The sequence below is a fragment of the Pocillopora verrucosa genome, chromosome 11, assembly GCF_036669915.1.
Source record: "Pocillopora verrucosa isolate sample1 chromosome 11, ASM3666991v2, whole genome shotgun sequence".
Classification (NCBI taxonomy): Eukaryota; Metazoa; Cnidaria; class Anthozoa; order Scleractinia; family Pocilloporidae; genus Pocillopora; species Pocillopora verrucosa.
The window spans coordinates 12,115,997-12,131,365 of NC_089322.1; the positions used below are offsets into that span (position 1 = coordinate 12,115,997).

General features: G+C 38.3%; 1 protein-coding gene across 3 annotated transcripts; it reads left to right on the plus strand.

The window, feature by feature from the left end:
- Positions 1-3,127: 3,127 nt before the first annotated feature.
- LOC136276752 (uncharacterized) lies at positions 3,128-11,896 on the plus strand. Of its 3 annotated transcripts, none has more exons than XM_066174792.1 (7): positions 4,506-4,614; positions 4,710-4,829; positions 7,222-7,260; positions 7,641-7,979; positions 9,353-9,436; positions 10,265-10,375; positions 10,598-11,896. In XM_066174792.1, exons 4-7 carry the CDS (start codon positions 7,655-7,657, stop codon positions 10,651-10,653), a joined length of 576 nt encoding a protein of 191 aa, XP_066030889.1. In that variant the 5' UTR covers positions 4,506-4,614; positions 4,710-4,829; positions 7,222-7,260; positions 7,641-7,654; the 3' UTR covers positions 10,654-11,896. The 3 variants fall into 3 exon arrangements, with proteins under 3 accessions (XP_066030888.1, XP_066030889.1, XP_066030890.1); XM_066174793.1 differs by having other exon boundaries at positions 4,710-4,767; XM_066174791.1 differs by lacking the exons at positions 4,506-4,614; positions 4,710-4,829 and adding an exon at positions 3,128-3,221.
- The last annotated feature ends 3,473 nt before the right edge of the window (positions 11,897-15,369 follow it).

A 15,369-nucleotide genomic window follows, 5' to 3' on the forward strand; every position in this document is an offset into this window, starting at 1 on the left:
AACAATGGAGAGAATATTCACCAAAGCGGCCAACGAAGAAATTCCAGGTAACGAGCTTGTCCGAGCTTGTTTTGAGTAACCCATTTAGTAGCAATCCTAGGAGTTTTCTTAACATTCTTCAGGGTGAATTTGCGCAAGAGTTCGATGATCTTTCCTTGTAGAGAAAGGTCACGTATTGCACATTTGTGTTGAAATCTCTTAATATGATGATCTTCATACGCGTTCGCCAGAGTTTTCCTTTACCATTGAAAATCTTCGAAAAAGAATGTTCAGTTAGGAGGTCTGTGAACGGAACCAATCAGCAGACGTTAGGAATGAATAGTTTACAATCAGTGTGGCTTCTAGCCAGCTATATCATATACCAGGTATGGTAGATGTCTCCATTCCTCGTGTCTCCTTTCCTCATTCAACGATGAAGGTGGGTTTCGATAATGATCTAATTTTATGGAAAACTTCTCAGATGTTACCCAGTAGACTACTGATGTTTTGATTAGCGAGCTTCAAGCCTTTTCGAGAGGACATCTCCTTTTGACCACTTTGAACAGTTAGATAGCGTCGATCAGAATTAGTTTTCAGTCTTACAGATTGAGTGCGGGCGAGTGAACTACGATTTGACGAGACACCTAAGTAAACGGATATGTTGAAAGCTGCTCGTTGAATTCGCCGAACCAAAATGGCGACCGTAAGTTCAATGCCATTGAATTTCATTTTTAGTCGAATGCTGCTCTTACCGAACCGTCGTTTTTAGTTCGGACTTCTGAGCTTTTTCTTTGGTGAAAAAAAAGCTTATCAGCAAAGATCGAACGACTTGCATTAGTCCCACCCGTAACTATGACATCAAAGTGTTTATATAATATCCACAGAGTAAACAGATTAATGTCTCTCACGAGTGAACAAACTAAACTGAATTGGTATTATCAACACTAGTGGATAAAATCGTACGTAATATCGTTTATACACTTGAATATGTGAAACCTACTTGGCTTGAAGACAGTTATGAAGTAAGTTAGAGACTTTCTTTGATAACCAACTGCACAAAGTAGAGTACAAACAACGCTCCAATGGAGTACAAATATCCTGCGTTATAAATCCTATTAGACGTTTTAGTGCCAAGCATCGTTGAGTATTTTTACGAGTTGTGCCCTATTTTGATTAGCCTGTAGGGTGAGTCAAAATGCAAACAACGAGTAAAAATTACTCGGCGATACTACACACTAAAACGTCTAATAAGTTATTTATCATACAACTGCTTTTCTTCTATTTTACGAAACGAAACGAAACCAGGAGAAATATGGCAAAACTAAAGGAATAATGCATTATATTATCTAATAAGGTAAAGATAACTTTCGGAAGGATTTTGGAGTAAACGTTAATCTTAAAGGAGAATTTTAATTGACTTAATACATTTCGCGAAATCAACTATTTTCACCCTGCGCCGTCGGTGACAATGTGACCTTCCTCGTGTCACGAAAATAAATTTAAACATTATTACACATTAGTGTATAACCAACGCTATTGTGTGACACGAGAATGGCTTCATCGTTACCGCTGAGTGAAAATAGTTCATTTCGCAAAATAGTAATTGCTCTACCATCACTACTTTACGAGATTGATTTTATATGGGTAGTGAAAAAGGAGATAACGAAGATCTTCCGGAATGTACGAAGTATAAGTATAAGTACATATTTTTCTGACCCGAAAAGAAAGACATAATTGTAGGGTGAAAATAGTCTATTTTGCAAAATAGTATATCTTCTAACATTACTATCTTACGAAATATATTTAATACGGTTTAAGACTTAAGTGGAGGCCAAAATGTTGGGTACTGTTCTAATTTGTAATGTCTAAATCTATTTGAGTGACATGAAAGAGGTCACGTCGTCACCGTAGGGGAAAAATAAATAGTAACTCTTCCAGAATTCAGTACTATTCAGCGAAATGAATAAAAATCCTTCTTATCAACTGACGAATACTCCTTGTGGAAGTTATCCTTACCATATTAGAAAATTCATCTGCATCATTCCTTAAGTTTCGCTATATCTCGCCAGGTTTCGTTTCGTTTCGCAAAGTAGTAGAAGCCATATTTTGATCTGGTCTGCAGTTAACAGACACTTATCAGCTTCGGCTGTTTAAGAAACTGGAAAGGGGTATCATGTTCTCTCGAATCATAGCATTTTTTCATTGTCTCTGAGAGACCTTACTGTAATTTGCGAAACGAAACGGAAAGAAAAAATGCAATTTGCGAGATTAACTCAAATCGGTAATTAGTGAAGGAAATTCGTAATTTCTGATTTTATTTCAAATCCGAAATCTCCGAAAAAAATATTTCTGTAATTTGTACTTGTGTGAATTTAATGAATCAATGCATCGGCTATGTGAAAGAAAAATTGCGTCTTTAAACCATAAAATGCAAACCTGTTATTTGAAAAATGATTCGGCGATGACGCTGTGCTGTTTAAATCGTCAATTTACGAAGTGAAATGTGTGACATGACATGACACACAAATTCAAGCGTGACTTGAGTGTATTAAATAGGGGAAAACTGTGTATCTGAAAAGAAAGAAGATTGCTTTGTATGAAACTGCCAACAGTGTTTTTATAGTTAGGGAGATAAATTTAGTAATGATATGCTGTATTCACGAAAGGATACGAGAAGCAACTGGTCAGTATCATTTAAGCACTGGCACAAGCCGAGTCAAAGGCACACGCGTGATCAAACAGTAGAGGATCGAAAAGGGGAATTGGCGATATTTCTGTAACAATTTTAGTCTAATATTTAGGTGCCAGTTTCGCATTCGCAAGACAAAAAATAAAGAAACGCAACGACCCAATGCGAAAAGTTGTTCTCTCTTTTAGCATATTGAGCGTGACCAATGCTAATCGTTGTTCCGCGAGACGCGAGTGACTGCGAATGCCGAAGAATTTCTAGTTTCAAACTTTCTTTGTCATTCTAATTTGTTTGTTTGGTAATTCTGCTTACTGATAACATGGGATTTAATAGCGGTCAATTCTTATTAAGGCTCCGCGACAGTTCTCATTATGCGCTGTCACATTAGGTAAACAAAGCAGAAGTACTTGAACGGTAGCCAATCTATTTACGTCACCATTTCTCAACTGTTGTGCGGCGCTGGCATTTTACGTTCTGGCAGTGACTCTGCTGAAGATGGCTTTTGGTCTCATTTTAATGCTGCTCACTAGCTCTTCCATCGTCCGTACTGAAGGTTGGTGTAATTAGTCTTAACAAAATTCCTTATGATTTCAATTCGCCTCATAATAATGAGGAGAACCTGCCAAAAACACATTTTGAAATAGGAAGATCCATGGTCTCTTCGAGCGCCATGGCCTTCCTTCCGCGTGTTCTATTTCACGTCTGGATTATCGTTGCCCAGAAATCTTGAAAGAACCCATCTCTTTTTTTTTTACTGAGCGATTCTGACTGAATGGGTAGAGAAATCGGATTGAAGCGAAAGAACCGCTCAAAAGGTCTACGATAATATAGAAGTGTGAATTAATTTTATTGAGACCTGTATATCATTTTGATAAACCGCCGTCACGTGCTTGTACACATCTTCCTCACGATCACGCCTTTCGCCTGTGGGAAGACTGCCAATTACTTTGAACAATGTTCATTCATGGATGAATTGATTCCACTCATTCCGTCAATTTTAAAACGGGAGAAATTTAAATATCAAAGGTGAAAACTTATCAATCTATATATGATGACAGCTATATTTGGGATCAGCTCCTAAGTCAGCCTACTGGTCCGAAATAAAGGCCTAAGTACTTATTTCGTCTAGAATAAAAGCAAATTTCCAAATTTTTCCCATTATTATGGAAGTACCTCTTGATTTTGGGCAAAATAAAATATCTTTGAACGACATTGTCGCAATGGAATTAATATTTGGTTATTTGAATGTTCATAAGTTGAACGTTTTATGGTTAACTTGAACAAAGTACGTATTACAAAATTTAAATTGAGCACAAAATAACTGATCTCGAACGAACTAATCTTGAACGACCTCGAATAAATTAGGACACGACTTCGAATAGACCTGAACGAATTACACAAAACATGTTTCCTTTTACAGTTATATAGCAATCGAACGAAAATATGCCTACAACTTATCTTACAAAACAAAAGACGTTACGTAATAACAAAAACCTACAATACGACGAAATGAATAGAGAAAAAGATTAGTGAACGTTAAATAAGCACGATCCATAAATTAAATGTACTTTTGTCCACTGAACGTAAACAATCGATCCGCCTTCATATTTTAAAAAGAAAACATTCTCATGAATTCCATCCTAGTTCTTTTGATGGCGATTAGTGACTTAATCAATTTTGATGCTTGTAAGTGTTTTGCACTCCGCCGACAGATGTTTTTAAATCAAGAATGTTTTGTTTATTTAAGATAAAGCATTTTTTGGTTTACGTAAGATATCATGGGCTGTCAACATTAGTTCATATACGTGAGTTAGATTAAGAAAGCGGCAGTAAGGAATCCGAGATCAGGTTGAAAGGACTGTGCTTTATTCGAAAGGTGTGTTTTCTGCCTTTGTGCAAGGACTGGAAAATATCGCGTCTTAAGCGGGATAACGCCTCACAGAATTGTGAGTATATCAACATTGTACGTATTCTAGAGAGCTTTTTGTCGCTTCTGTTATATCCGATGTGGGCGATCCTCACGTGTATTTTTTGCTTTCAGTTGACAGGCTAGCGCGTGTGCAAGGGAAAACTCGCTGAATAAACAAGTTCAAAAATTGGTAAACCCCGAAGACTTTATTTTCCTGGTGAATCTTCAAAATCAGTAGTACCCGAACCCGTGGTACGAAACATTAAGCTACATTTGCAATTGATCCTACTTGTCATGCCAAAGGTTTATTACGTAAATTACATCATGTTTTTGACTGGGTCTTAATTTCGTTTTTGGTTTGTTTTAATATTCTTATCTCTATAAAGAAAATCCAACCTTCCGGGTACTTCCACGCAAAATGTTCTTTTTAACCAATGGTGAGCGCAAAATGCATACAAGAGGCGCTCCCAGTAAGGGCATGGACATGAATTGAGTGTTGTTTGAAATAAACATCACCTCTTTGGAATGCGCACGTAATCGCTAATTGAGTTTTCTCTAAAAGATCTTTCCTGCTTTAAGAGACTGTTCATGAAGGATATTTTTTTAATCTTCTTTCGGTGGCTCTATACTAGCTTTACACCTAATCTTTATCAAAAACGAAACAATGAATTCGAATTAAATCATCGCTCATCACTGAACTATGTTAGTAGTTCAACTTTATTATACTTCTGCCAGATGTTATGATTGTCAGTAGTTCAACTTTATTATATTTCTGCCTGATGATATGAATTTTCAATCGATCTATCATCTGATCTATCATCTGCAATAAGAACAGCCGCAATGGTGTGCACAACTGGTGAATGTTTTATTCTTTTTCTTTCTTTCTTTCGGCATTCCTCCATCTTCATCGTTATCAGCATATTCACTATATTTCTCATTGTAGTCTCCTTTGCTTCGCTCTCTCTTCACTATGAATCCTATTCTTTTTCTGTAAAATCAAGCCTCGATCTCTCACAGTAAAGCTTTCATCTGAGCCACTATGTCAACGCCTCTTTTGATTGACATCGTGCTATTTTTAGGAGGCTAGATCCTATTTATGCCTTGTGGTTTCCGTAAAGGCAAAAGGAGATTGGCGTCACATCCCACAAAGCTCACGCGGATAAAAGAGTTTGACCCACTTCTTCATATCCTTTTTCGTATGTATGCTTGTGCTTATTAGTCGCACGCACATATAGTGGACGTTGTTTCGCCTTTACGGTGTGAACATTTTCACATTCGCCATAAGTTTTTTCCAGTTCGCCAAGAAAATGGCTGGAAAAGAAAAAGACTTCACAAACGAAGAAGGGGAATAAACAATCTTTGGGGAAAAAAGAAACAGATAAATCTTCTTTCCATTCTTTTAGTGCTATGGATAAATATGTCTAGCAGTAAAAGCCTAGTCATGCTGACATGCATACCATGGAACTCTCTAAAACGATGTAATGTTATCATCAGTTTTTCTAACAAAATTTCTTATCGTATTTTTCAGAACAACTTATGGACTCCATCGATCCGAAATACCCAGCGCCCGAGCATTTTACTATTCCTGATCTAATTTTTTTTTATTAAAAACTCATGCATTTTAACTTTCCTTGTTGTCCGATTTTTACGGTCCGATTCTTGTGACGTTTAGTTTTAACTTCTTGTGCGACTTTGACATATCGTACATTTTTGTTCTTCTTGTTGTCGAATTTATGTTAGTATCCCGTAAACTTATAGTTTTCCTTGACGTTCGATTTTGACGATTTTTCCGTTTGCATCGCGTTCTTTATTGTTTTCCTTAATGTCTGATTTTACGTTAGTGTCTCGTGCATTTATAGTTTTCCTTGTTGTCCAATTTTTTCGTTGGTATATCCCGCCTTTATAGTTTTCTTTGTTGTCAGACTTTTAAGTAAGGAACTCGTGCACTTATAGTTTTCTTTCTTGTCCGACTTTTTACGTTCGTATCTCGTGCATTTAAGTTTTCCTCGTTCTCCGATTTTTACGTTAGTATTATGCGCATTTTTTGTTTTCCTTGTTGTCCGTTTTTACGTTAGTACTTCGTGCACTTATAGTTTTGCATATTTTACGATACATTTTATAAAAGAAATGAAAAACTTGTTCCTCGAGCAATGTTGAGTTATATAAGTACTTGGGTATTTTTAAGAACACTCGCGAAGTGCGGAGAAGTACTCGCCTCCGGCTCGTGCTTCACCACACATCTCTCGTGTTCTTAGAAAATTCCCGCGTGCTTATGAAAACAAAACCTCCTGGCCACTCCTCCATTTCACTGAACCATTCTTCCTTTCCGTTTTCCTGACCTTAGAACCTGAAGTCAATAATGGAGTTTAATTTAACCACACTGTAATGTCTGATTAAGATTTCCATTCATCCACGTTGTTGATAAACATTATGTTAATACTAGTGAAGATGCAAGTGTTCCCTTTGGAGGCTTACTGATGAAGTAGACCTCCAAACTGGACCTTTGGAACTCCTTTTTCGGGGCAATCTAATAAACTTGATGGTTTTAACCTTGGAAAAAAAAAACAGAAATCGTTAGACCTCATATATCAAGTCTTCAAATGGAGTTTTCCATACTGAGAGGTCTTCGATTTTTACTTTTCAGCGTCAGCCGAAACCGGAGTTAAGAACTATACTATTTTTGGTAGGTACGATTTGGATAATACAAACGGCAAAAGTATAAGTTGTGTCTCCTAATGGGTTACTAGCATACTAGATACACTCTTCTTGAGCAAATGGTTTTGACGAAGAGCCTCCCTAGTCCCTAGCCTCCCTCCCTCTCCCCAAGACAGTTTGGTTTTCCAAGAGACATTGTTAATTTTATGCCCTGGTTCCAGAAGATGTACAAAACTTAGGCGCCAGAAAGGTCAGAAAGTAAATGATTTCATGCCATATCATCACCATGTCTTTGCTTTGATGCTATAGGGAGGGGAACGGGGGTGATCCATTAATTCTCCCTCCCCGTCCGAAACCCCGTGCCGGCAATGGTTGTAAGATCGCTGTATATTTTGATCTCCTGAACAGCTAGTCTGGGCGAGATGGTCGAATTCCCTTCATGGAATATATCACAGTACAGACAGACTGACTATTTCATCCTGACGAGTTCGGAGTACCGAGTAAGAATACAAAAACTAAGCTCCGACGGCTCGACGCAGTCCTGCATCGAGGAAGCAGAGTGGTATAAAAGATGTCGGGCATGGGTAAACATGACTTACCTCGGTAACGACATGGCCGGTGTTAAGATAATTGTCGGGAACGAGTCAATGGGTGGGGTATTCAGGGTGTATCTCTATTGCACTGGTGGTTCCGGGACCTGCAGCTCGGATCCGTTAATGGAAGTTCACCTTGTCATCAGAGATAAAGGTAAATTTCATATTTCACTGTATTCTTAGAATGTTTCACGATGCATACTGTCACGTCCTTTTTGGAAAACGAAACGTCTGGTCCTCTAGAGCTTGGAGTTAATTCACTTTTGTCACAGATGAATAATAATGATAGTAATAATTATGGTGTATCAACGTATCTGCACCAAATGCAAATGACTCTTCAGCTGTGAATAGTAAAGGAACTACAATAAAGATGATACCCTAAACATAAATATATGTTATTTGCCGGCTGGGAGGTCCGTATGGTGAAAAACTGTGACCTTGGCCTTAAAAATGCTGCTGCATAACTAACATATTAATTTTTTTTAAAACTTAACGAAATGCTCTCCGAAAGAACCCGAATTATTTTGGACTGTCACAAATCAAAACCAGTCAATTAATGACCTAACGGAAAGTATTATACACTCTCATCGACGATTAATTTGTGTACGAAGATTTACCTCTGTTCACTAAGTAAACGGCGAGGAAAGTAATTGTAAGTAAATTCAAATTTTTTATTTTGAAGTTGTGAGAGTTTGCTCGTTTGTTTGCTACAATGGCGTGGGTAAATCTGGTCTTTCCTCCACAAAACCTAAATTCGAATGATATACTCTAACGAGACACAAGGGGCTTTAATGCGGCCTTTTCTCACTGAATTCCTTCTGTCAGTTTCTGTTGTGCAATTTACAGTACAAATGTCCAAATTGAACGGACTTCGTATATTTGTTGTAGACCTGAGATTAAAACTTCGCTCGTCTTTCACTACGAATAAAATTGTTTAAAAAATTCAGATATTAAATGAATGCAATTTCCATCAGTTAGTTCAACTGTAACCAAATACCTCATGTTTAACTTTCTAAGTACTTTCTGTGACCAATTAAAATTAATTGCAGACGGTTTTTAGGCCGCTTGTCAACCAACGTAAAGACCGCGTTAAGAACCAATCAGATTGCAGGATTCGTTACCGTGCCCTCTGGAAAAAGAAATAAATACATTCATAATATACCGTAGTCACTAATGTTCCCCATAGCCACTCAAAAACTGCGGCTGCGGTAATTTGTCTACATTGGAAATGCTGGTGGTAATAATCAGCCTTTTAATTTCCTCCTTCGTTACAAGTGGAACAATTTTACCAATTAACACAGGAGGAACGACTTTTTTGATTAACATTGTCTGTATCGTTATTTTCACCGGAGAGGCACAGGTCTACTGGCATGGACTCGGAACTGAAATGTCAGGGATTGAGCCCAATGTCATTTGGGGAAGAGCCACTTCACTGTTAAAGAGCCTCTTTTCTCCCACTTGTAGTTTTATCATTTTCATAATTCTTACTCGCTGTTATTTCTCTTTTTATCTTGACGTCACCGGCAGCCTTCAAAACGAACGCGAGCGCAAGTGTTGTAGACCCCACACAGAAAACAAAGAACACTAGCGCTCAGCTGAATAGAGGAAGAGGTAGGTTTACTGTACTGTACAATGATGGTCCTGGTGATAAACCCCGAGAAACTCCTTGGTAGACCGTATGCAGTGCAGTACTGATGCAACTGTTGATAGTAGTGTGGTATCCTCCCTCTCAAACGAGCCCTTTAGGTTATGAAACCCCTCTGACCCACGCCTAATGAATCAATTTTTGTAAACTAGTTTGAGTGGAATATAACTCTAGCTGAAAATCCAAACGCTTTTTTTAAAAAATTTGACGAGTAAAGAAATCCATATCTGTTTTTTCATTTAAATACAAAAATCTAATCGTCGGCTCGCCTCAAATTGAAAATCTTAATGACATGTTCTCTTTTTCGTAATGCAGGTTGTAGATCATGACAATGTATTTAAATTAAACAAAAACTCAGTTGTAATGAATTTACATCTTGTCTACTCTGCCAGCACCCATTTATCGCTTTCAACAACAACATGATGGATGCAAGCCAGATTTTGAAAAATCTTAAAAGCATTCTAGTTTGACATATCAAATATTTTAATGCGTTATCCCTTGACGAAGGAAAAGAACCAGAGCCTATTAGTAATGTCCTCCTGATGATTCTTCCTCGAGATAGAGACTTAGAAAGTGTAAGCGAAGGAGTGAAAGTAAAAAAACCTCTTCATACGTATGTCAAATTCATCTCCGCGTTATCTTTATCAATCAACTATTTCTGTTTTTTACAAAGCTTAAATGTTGTGCAAAGAAGGATTTCGAGCACGAAAATTGCATTTTACATTATCTTTAAGTTCCATCAGCAATGTGAAAAAAAACTTTAACTTTAACTCCAAGTCATTCATTTTTGACAGAGGCGAAATCATCAGTCCCATATACACCCACTATCCCGACTACCCAGGGCTTACAACTACCGGAATCGAGGTCTAAGAAAAACAGGAATGGAGGGTTGAGCCGTAAAACAGGTAGGTAGGTTCACAGCGCAAGGAAATGCTGATTCCTTTAAAAGTCCAACAGAGATGTTACATCTGCTTACAGCGGAGAGCAGTTTTCTTTACTAATCCCTCAATGGATTAGATCATCTGCGATTATTATTTATTATTCGTTTATCATAATTTGAAACTAAAAGTATAACTGAAGACCATTTACTTCTTCACAATTTTCACTGCGTTATCCTCATCTTACAGGAGTCTCTGCTCTTCTCCAAGCCGTCCTTCTGTTTGTGATGGCGGTACTTATTTAATCTCGCTCGAAGAATACCGAGACATGAAATCATGTATTTGACGTAGTGCGTCCTGATTTGAAAGGATCTTGATAGAAAAAACTGTTTTCATCTCTTCATTATGATATTTGACGTTACTTAAACTTGAAAGTTTCCAAAAGACACAGCAATTTTAAAGGTAAAGAAATTATGAAAACTTATTTTCTTAAGCTACTATAAACGGTATTTAAAAGGAAAAATTTTGACAAACAATTATGATGTAATTAACTAATGTGAGATTTCAAGCATGATGATAAGCTTTGAAAAAATTTTAGAATTAGGAATCAAGAAATTGATCTCTTTTTTGAAATAATTTTGTTAGTGCCGTCTCTCCTGCTAAGCTAGTTGATGTCATTTCAAGTGTAAAGTTATTGAATGAAACAGTAGTTGGCAAAAACGGATTTCCACGACATATTTAGATTAATTAGCTGCTGTTACAAACTAGAAATATTAAATCGGTTTAAACGCTTGTAAAGGAATAAAATAGTGATATGTTGACTCGAAGAGAAAGTTTAGACACGATTTCATAGAAATTGTTTAAGTAATATTGTAATCAGTGGGGCTTATAGAATTAATTTCATTCTGAAACAGTGCTTTTGCAGGAATCTCAGAAGAAGAATAAATCGAGCATAACTTGTGGAATAAACTGAAATGAGAAGCACAAAATGACTGTCTCTTCCCACTGAAAGAAAGGCAAGCCGAAAATATATTGGCTCAGAAACAAATTCAGTTACATTTGAGAGGAAAGCTCATTCCTAAACGTAACTCTGACTCGAAAAATGCACTTTTAATCGGTGAATTTCGTATAGTCAATTTTAATTTCTTTTTGCTTTGTGACCGGTCAAGTCAATACCTCAGCACTCACCACTGTCAATTCATAAACTCGTCATATGACAACATTTTCTAATTAAATAACGTGGCATTTCACTGGATAAGTTTCAAAAAGTAGATAAATGTTTAGGTTTAGACACCGGCTGAGATTGGGAAAGTCAAAGCAAAGGGTATCAAAGGTCTATTGTGCGTGATAAGTCATAAACAGAAGAAATAGCAGTTAGTGATAACGATATAGAGAATAATGCATGGGCGCGCGTTTATAGGAATTTCTCTTCGAGCGTTTAACACGATAGCTCACGAGTAAGCGCAGCGGACGAGTGAGATGTCGAGTTGAACACGAGAAGAGAAATTCCATACCTACAAGCAACCATGTATTATTTTGTTTATCGTATAAACACAATAGCCATTTATTGGGAAGAAAAGCCGATTTCATTAATGAATGAAAATAAATGAATCGGCAATCCTCGAATAATAATCGTATAGTGTGTTGGTGCTGACTCTTAAGATGGAAAAATGCACTGAATCATGCCTATAAAAGCAACAGTGGTTGTAATTTTCAATTTACAAAATTCTCATTTATTGAATTTGTCCTTACCGACAGAAGAAGTCTTTCAGGTAAACGGCCAAAATCGGCTGGTAGTAAATCTTCCAGTTGTCGATTTTCATTCTCAGACGAGAGAAATGCCAAGACCAAAGCCACTGAATACGCAACTTTCGGTTTTTCTTTTAGTATATTGGTTTCCTTCCCCTTCTAGGAAATTTTGAACCTCATTGTCTGCCAGCGATACGGATTTTTTAGTGTTTTAGCCACCATAATTCGAGAAAACTCCGACAAAAAACTTGTATTGAGAATCGTGAATGCTTTGCCGTTCATTCATCAACCTGACCGAGTGGCGCCAAGGGTGAGTGACGTATAAGCAGCTGATTGGCTATATCAACACACGTGAAAAATAACGATACTTTTCCAAGTGTGTTGTTACGGCTTTTCTCAGACTGGAAATCCTTGTATAACACTGCGGTTTATGTGATTAAAAAGTATTATCGTTTGTCTCGCGATGTGGTCACTTATGACGTAAATTGCGACGTTTCAACTGCATACTGCTAGTCTTCATCAGGCGATCCCCGATGTTAGAGAAGGAAAGGCGTACGTGTTGTCTTCAATTCCGAAATTACAATGGGAAAATGGGAGCATAATGGCGGTCACGTTTTGCTGTAGCTCCAAGGTTCAAAGAGGTTTTCTACTTTTAGGCTTGGTTTTAACACATCTAAATGTCATCCATAATGCAGCTAAGTATCCTCTTCATCAGTACACTACCTTGATTGTACCAGAAACACTAAGTACTGCAATTGAGGGCGTTATTTGTCTTCGGACTCCTGCCGGCGACAACAACTTCAAGCCCGCGACTTCTGGCGGTTTTTGTAAACGCAAGGGTTCCTGGAGTTCATGCAGAGTTTTGTACTATGCAAACTCTGTGGCTACTACACAGATACTTTTACTTTCTGGTGATGTAGAGTTAAATCCGGGATGGCGAGGCATATCTACGGAAGGTGAAGATTATTTACTCAACTTTGCGAGTGAAATCAACCGTGGCTCAAATAATTTCAATATAGCACAATTGAATGTTCGAAGCTTGAGGAATAAGATGGATGAAATCAAACTATTACTTAAAGTGTGTCGTTTCGACATTTTAGCAATTACCGAAACATTTTTAGACGCGAGAATATCGAACAAGCAACTACATGTGGATAACTATAAGATTGTTAGAAGGGACAGAAATACGGGACAGGATGGAGGTGGCTGCTTGATTTACATTGCGAGCCATATTTGTTATTCAAGGCTCAAATCCCTAGAGCCCCCTGATGTTGAATTAATCTGGATCAAAATTATGCATAATTCGTCTGCGTTGATATTAGGAAATTGTTATCGACCTCCTTCTGACTTCCAGTTCTACGAACGATTTTGTGATTGTCTGGAGAAAATGTGGCTTAGGCGCAGGAATGTGGTGCTTGTCGGTGATTTTAACTCGGACTATTTTCGTAGCTACAAGGGTGTTACATCATACGCCGGTAGAAGATTACAAGATATACTCCAGCAATTCAGCTATAGCGTAATGAACGATAGGAGCCAGCCAACAAGAGTTACAAGTGAGACAAAAACACTGATTGACTTGGTTATTACCAGCAAGCCGGAGATTATCAAAGGAACTATTAAAACAACTGAGTTGGGAATCTCAGATCATAAGCTGGTTCTTGCTACAATATGGTCCAAAATAAAAAGGCCCCCTCCAAAGATAGTCAGGGCCCGCACCTTCAAAAGATTTGATCAAGCTACTTTTGTGAAGGATATCGAGAGTGCCCCGTGGTCAGTAAGTTCAGTGTTTAACGATCCAGACGATTGCTATTGGGCGTGGTCACGCATATTCAAAGATATCTGTCAGGTGCATGCGCCTTACAGGGAAGTTAAAATTAGGAGCGTCTCGGTACCTTGGATAACACCGCAAATACGGCACTTGATGAATAAACGTTTCAAAATGCTTAAAATGGCACAACGTCTGGGTGATCCAGACCTGTGGGCTGAGTATTCGGAGTTGCGGAATAGAGTGACACGGGAAGTGAGGCTTTCTAAGAGCAGATACTATTTGGAACTGTTCAATGAAGTGAAGGATTGTAAATCCTACTGGAGACTGGTAAAAAATGCGACAAACGGCAAATCGATTACCCCGATATTAGGGATCAGGAATGCGGATGGAAAAGTTGTCACCTCCGATCTGGACAAAGCGAACATACTTAATGAACATTTCTCAACTATAGGCGAAAAACTGGCCAACGAATTGCCGAATACCAACTCGACACAAAGTAACGTTCATGTATCTACCGTCGCGCCTTGTGTTATGAACATAAATTTATCGCAGGAGGTTATTGTTAGTTCGATGGCTAAGTTGAGAGCCGATAAAGCCTCTGGGCCCGACAGAGTTGCTCCAAAACTTTTAAAGTTTGCCGGTGACTCAATTATTCCATCTTTATTGTCTGTTTTTCAAATAAGCGCCACCTGCAACAGTGTACCGGCTACTTGGAAGGCTGCAAACATCTCAGCTCTCTATAAAAGTGACGATGAAACCGTTAAGCAAAATTACAGGCCTATCTCGCTATTAAGTGTACCAGGAAAACTGATGGAGTCTATGGTGGCGTCAACTATTACCACGCATGTCACTGAACAAGGACTTGGGAACCCTCACCAGTGGGCGTATAAAAAAGGTCATTCCACCGAGCTGTTGTTAGTGAAAATAACGGATGACTGGAGACAAGCGATCGACAAGAAACATGTTGTAGGCGTGGTTTTTGTAGACTTTCGTAAGGCGTTTGACGCAATTCCCCACTCCATTCTGCTCCGAAAACTTCAAAGTCTTGGTGTAGCTGGGGACTTGTGGTGTTGGATAAGAGATTACCTCTCTGGAAGAACGCAAGTAACGACGATTAATGGGTGTCAATCTCAAGCTATGCCAGTTACTTTTGGTGTACCTCAAGGGTCGGTGCTGGGCCCTACCCTGTTTTCCATCTTCTGTAATGATCTGCCCAATATCACTGAGGGAATAGATGGTGACCCACAGCTTCACATGTACGCAGACGATACCACCGTCTATGTCTCAGCTCCGACCTACGATCTGGTGGCCTCCAAGTTGAATGAAGTACTAGCAAGGCTATATACATGGTGTTGCGAGAACTGTCTCACTCCACATCCCACCAAGACGGAATATATATTGCTTGGTGGACGCGGAAAATTTACTGGGCCAAAACAAGCTATTAAGATAGGTGACTATGTTGTCGGGGAGGTTGTTTCTGCAAGATGCCTAGGTGTTCAGATAG

Bases quoted from the DNA above. Each gene is read 5' to 3' on its own strand.
- LOC136276752 (XM_066174791.1), top strand. From the start codon at position 3,164: ATGGCTTTTGGTCTCATTTTAATGCTGCTCACTAGCTCTTCCATCGTC. The intron at 3,222-7,221 runs GTTGGTGTAATT...TTTACTTTTCAG, and splicing joins TTCCATCGTCCGTACTGAAG to CGTCAGCCGAAACCGGAGTT. The intron at 7,261-7,640 runs GTAGGTACGATT...TCTCCTGAACAG, and splicing joins TAAGAACTATACTATTTTTG to CTAGTCTGGGCGAGATGGTC.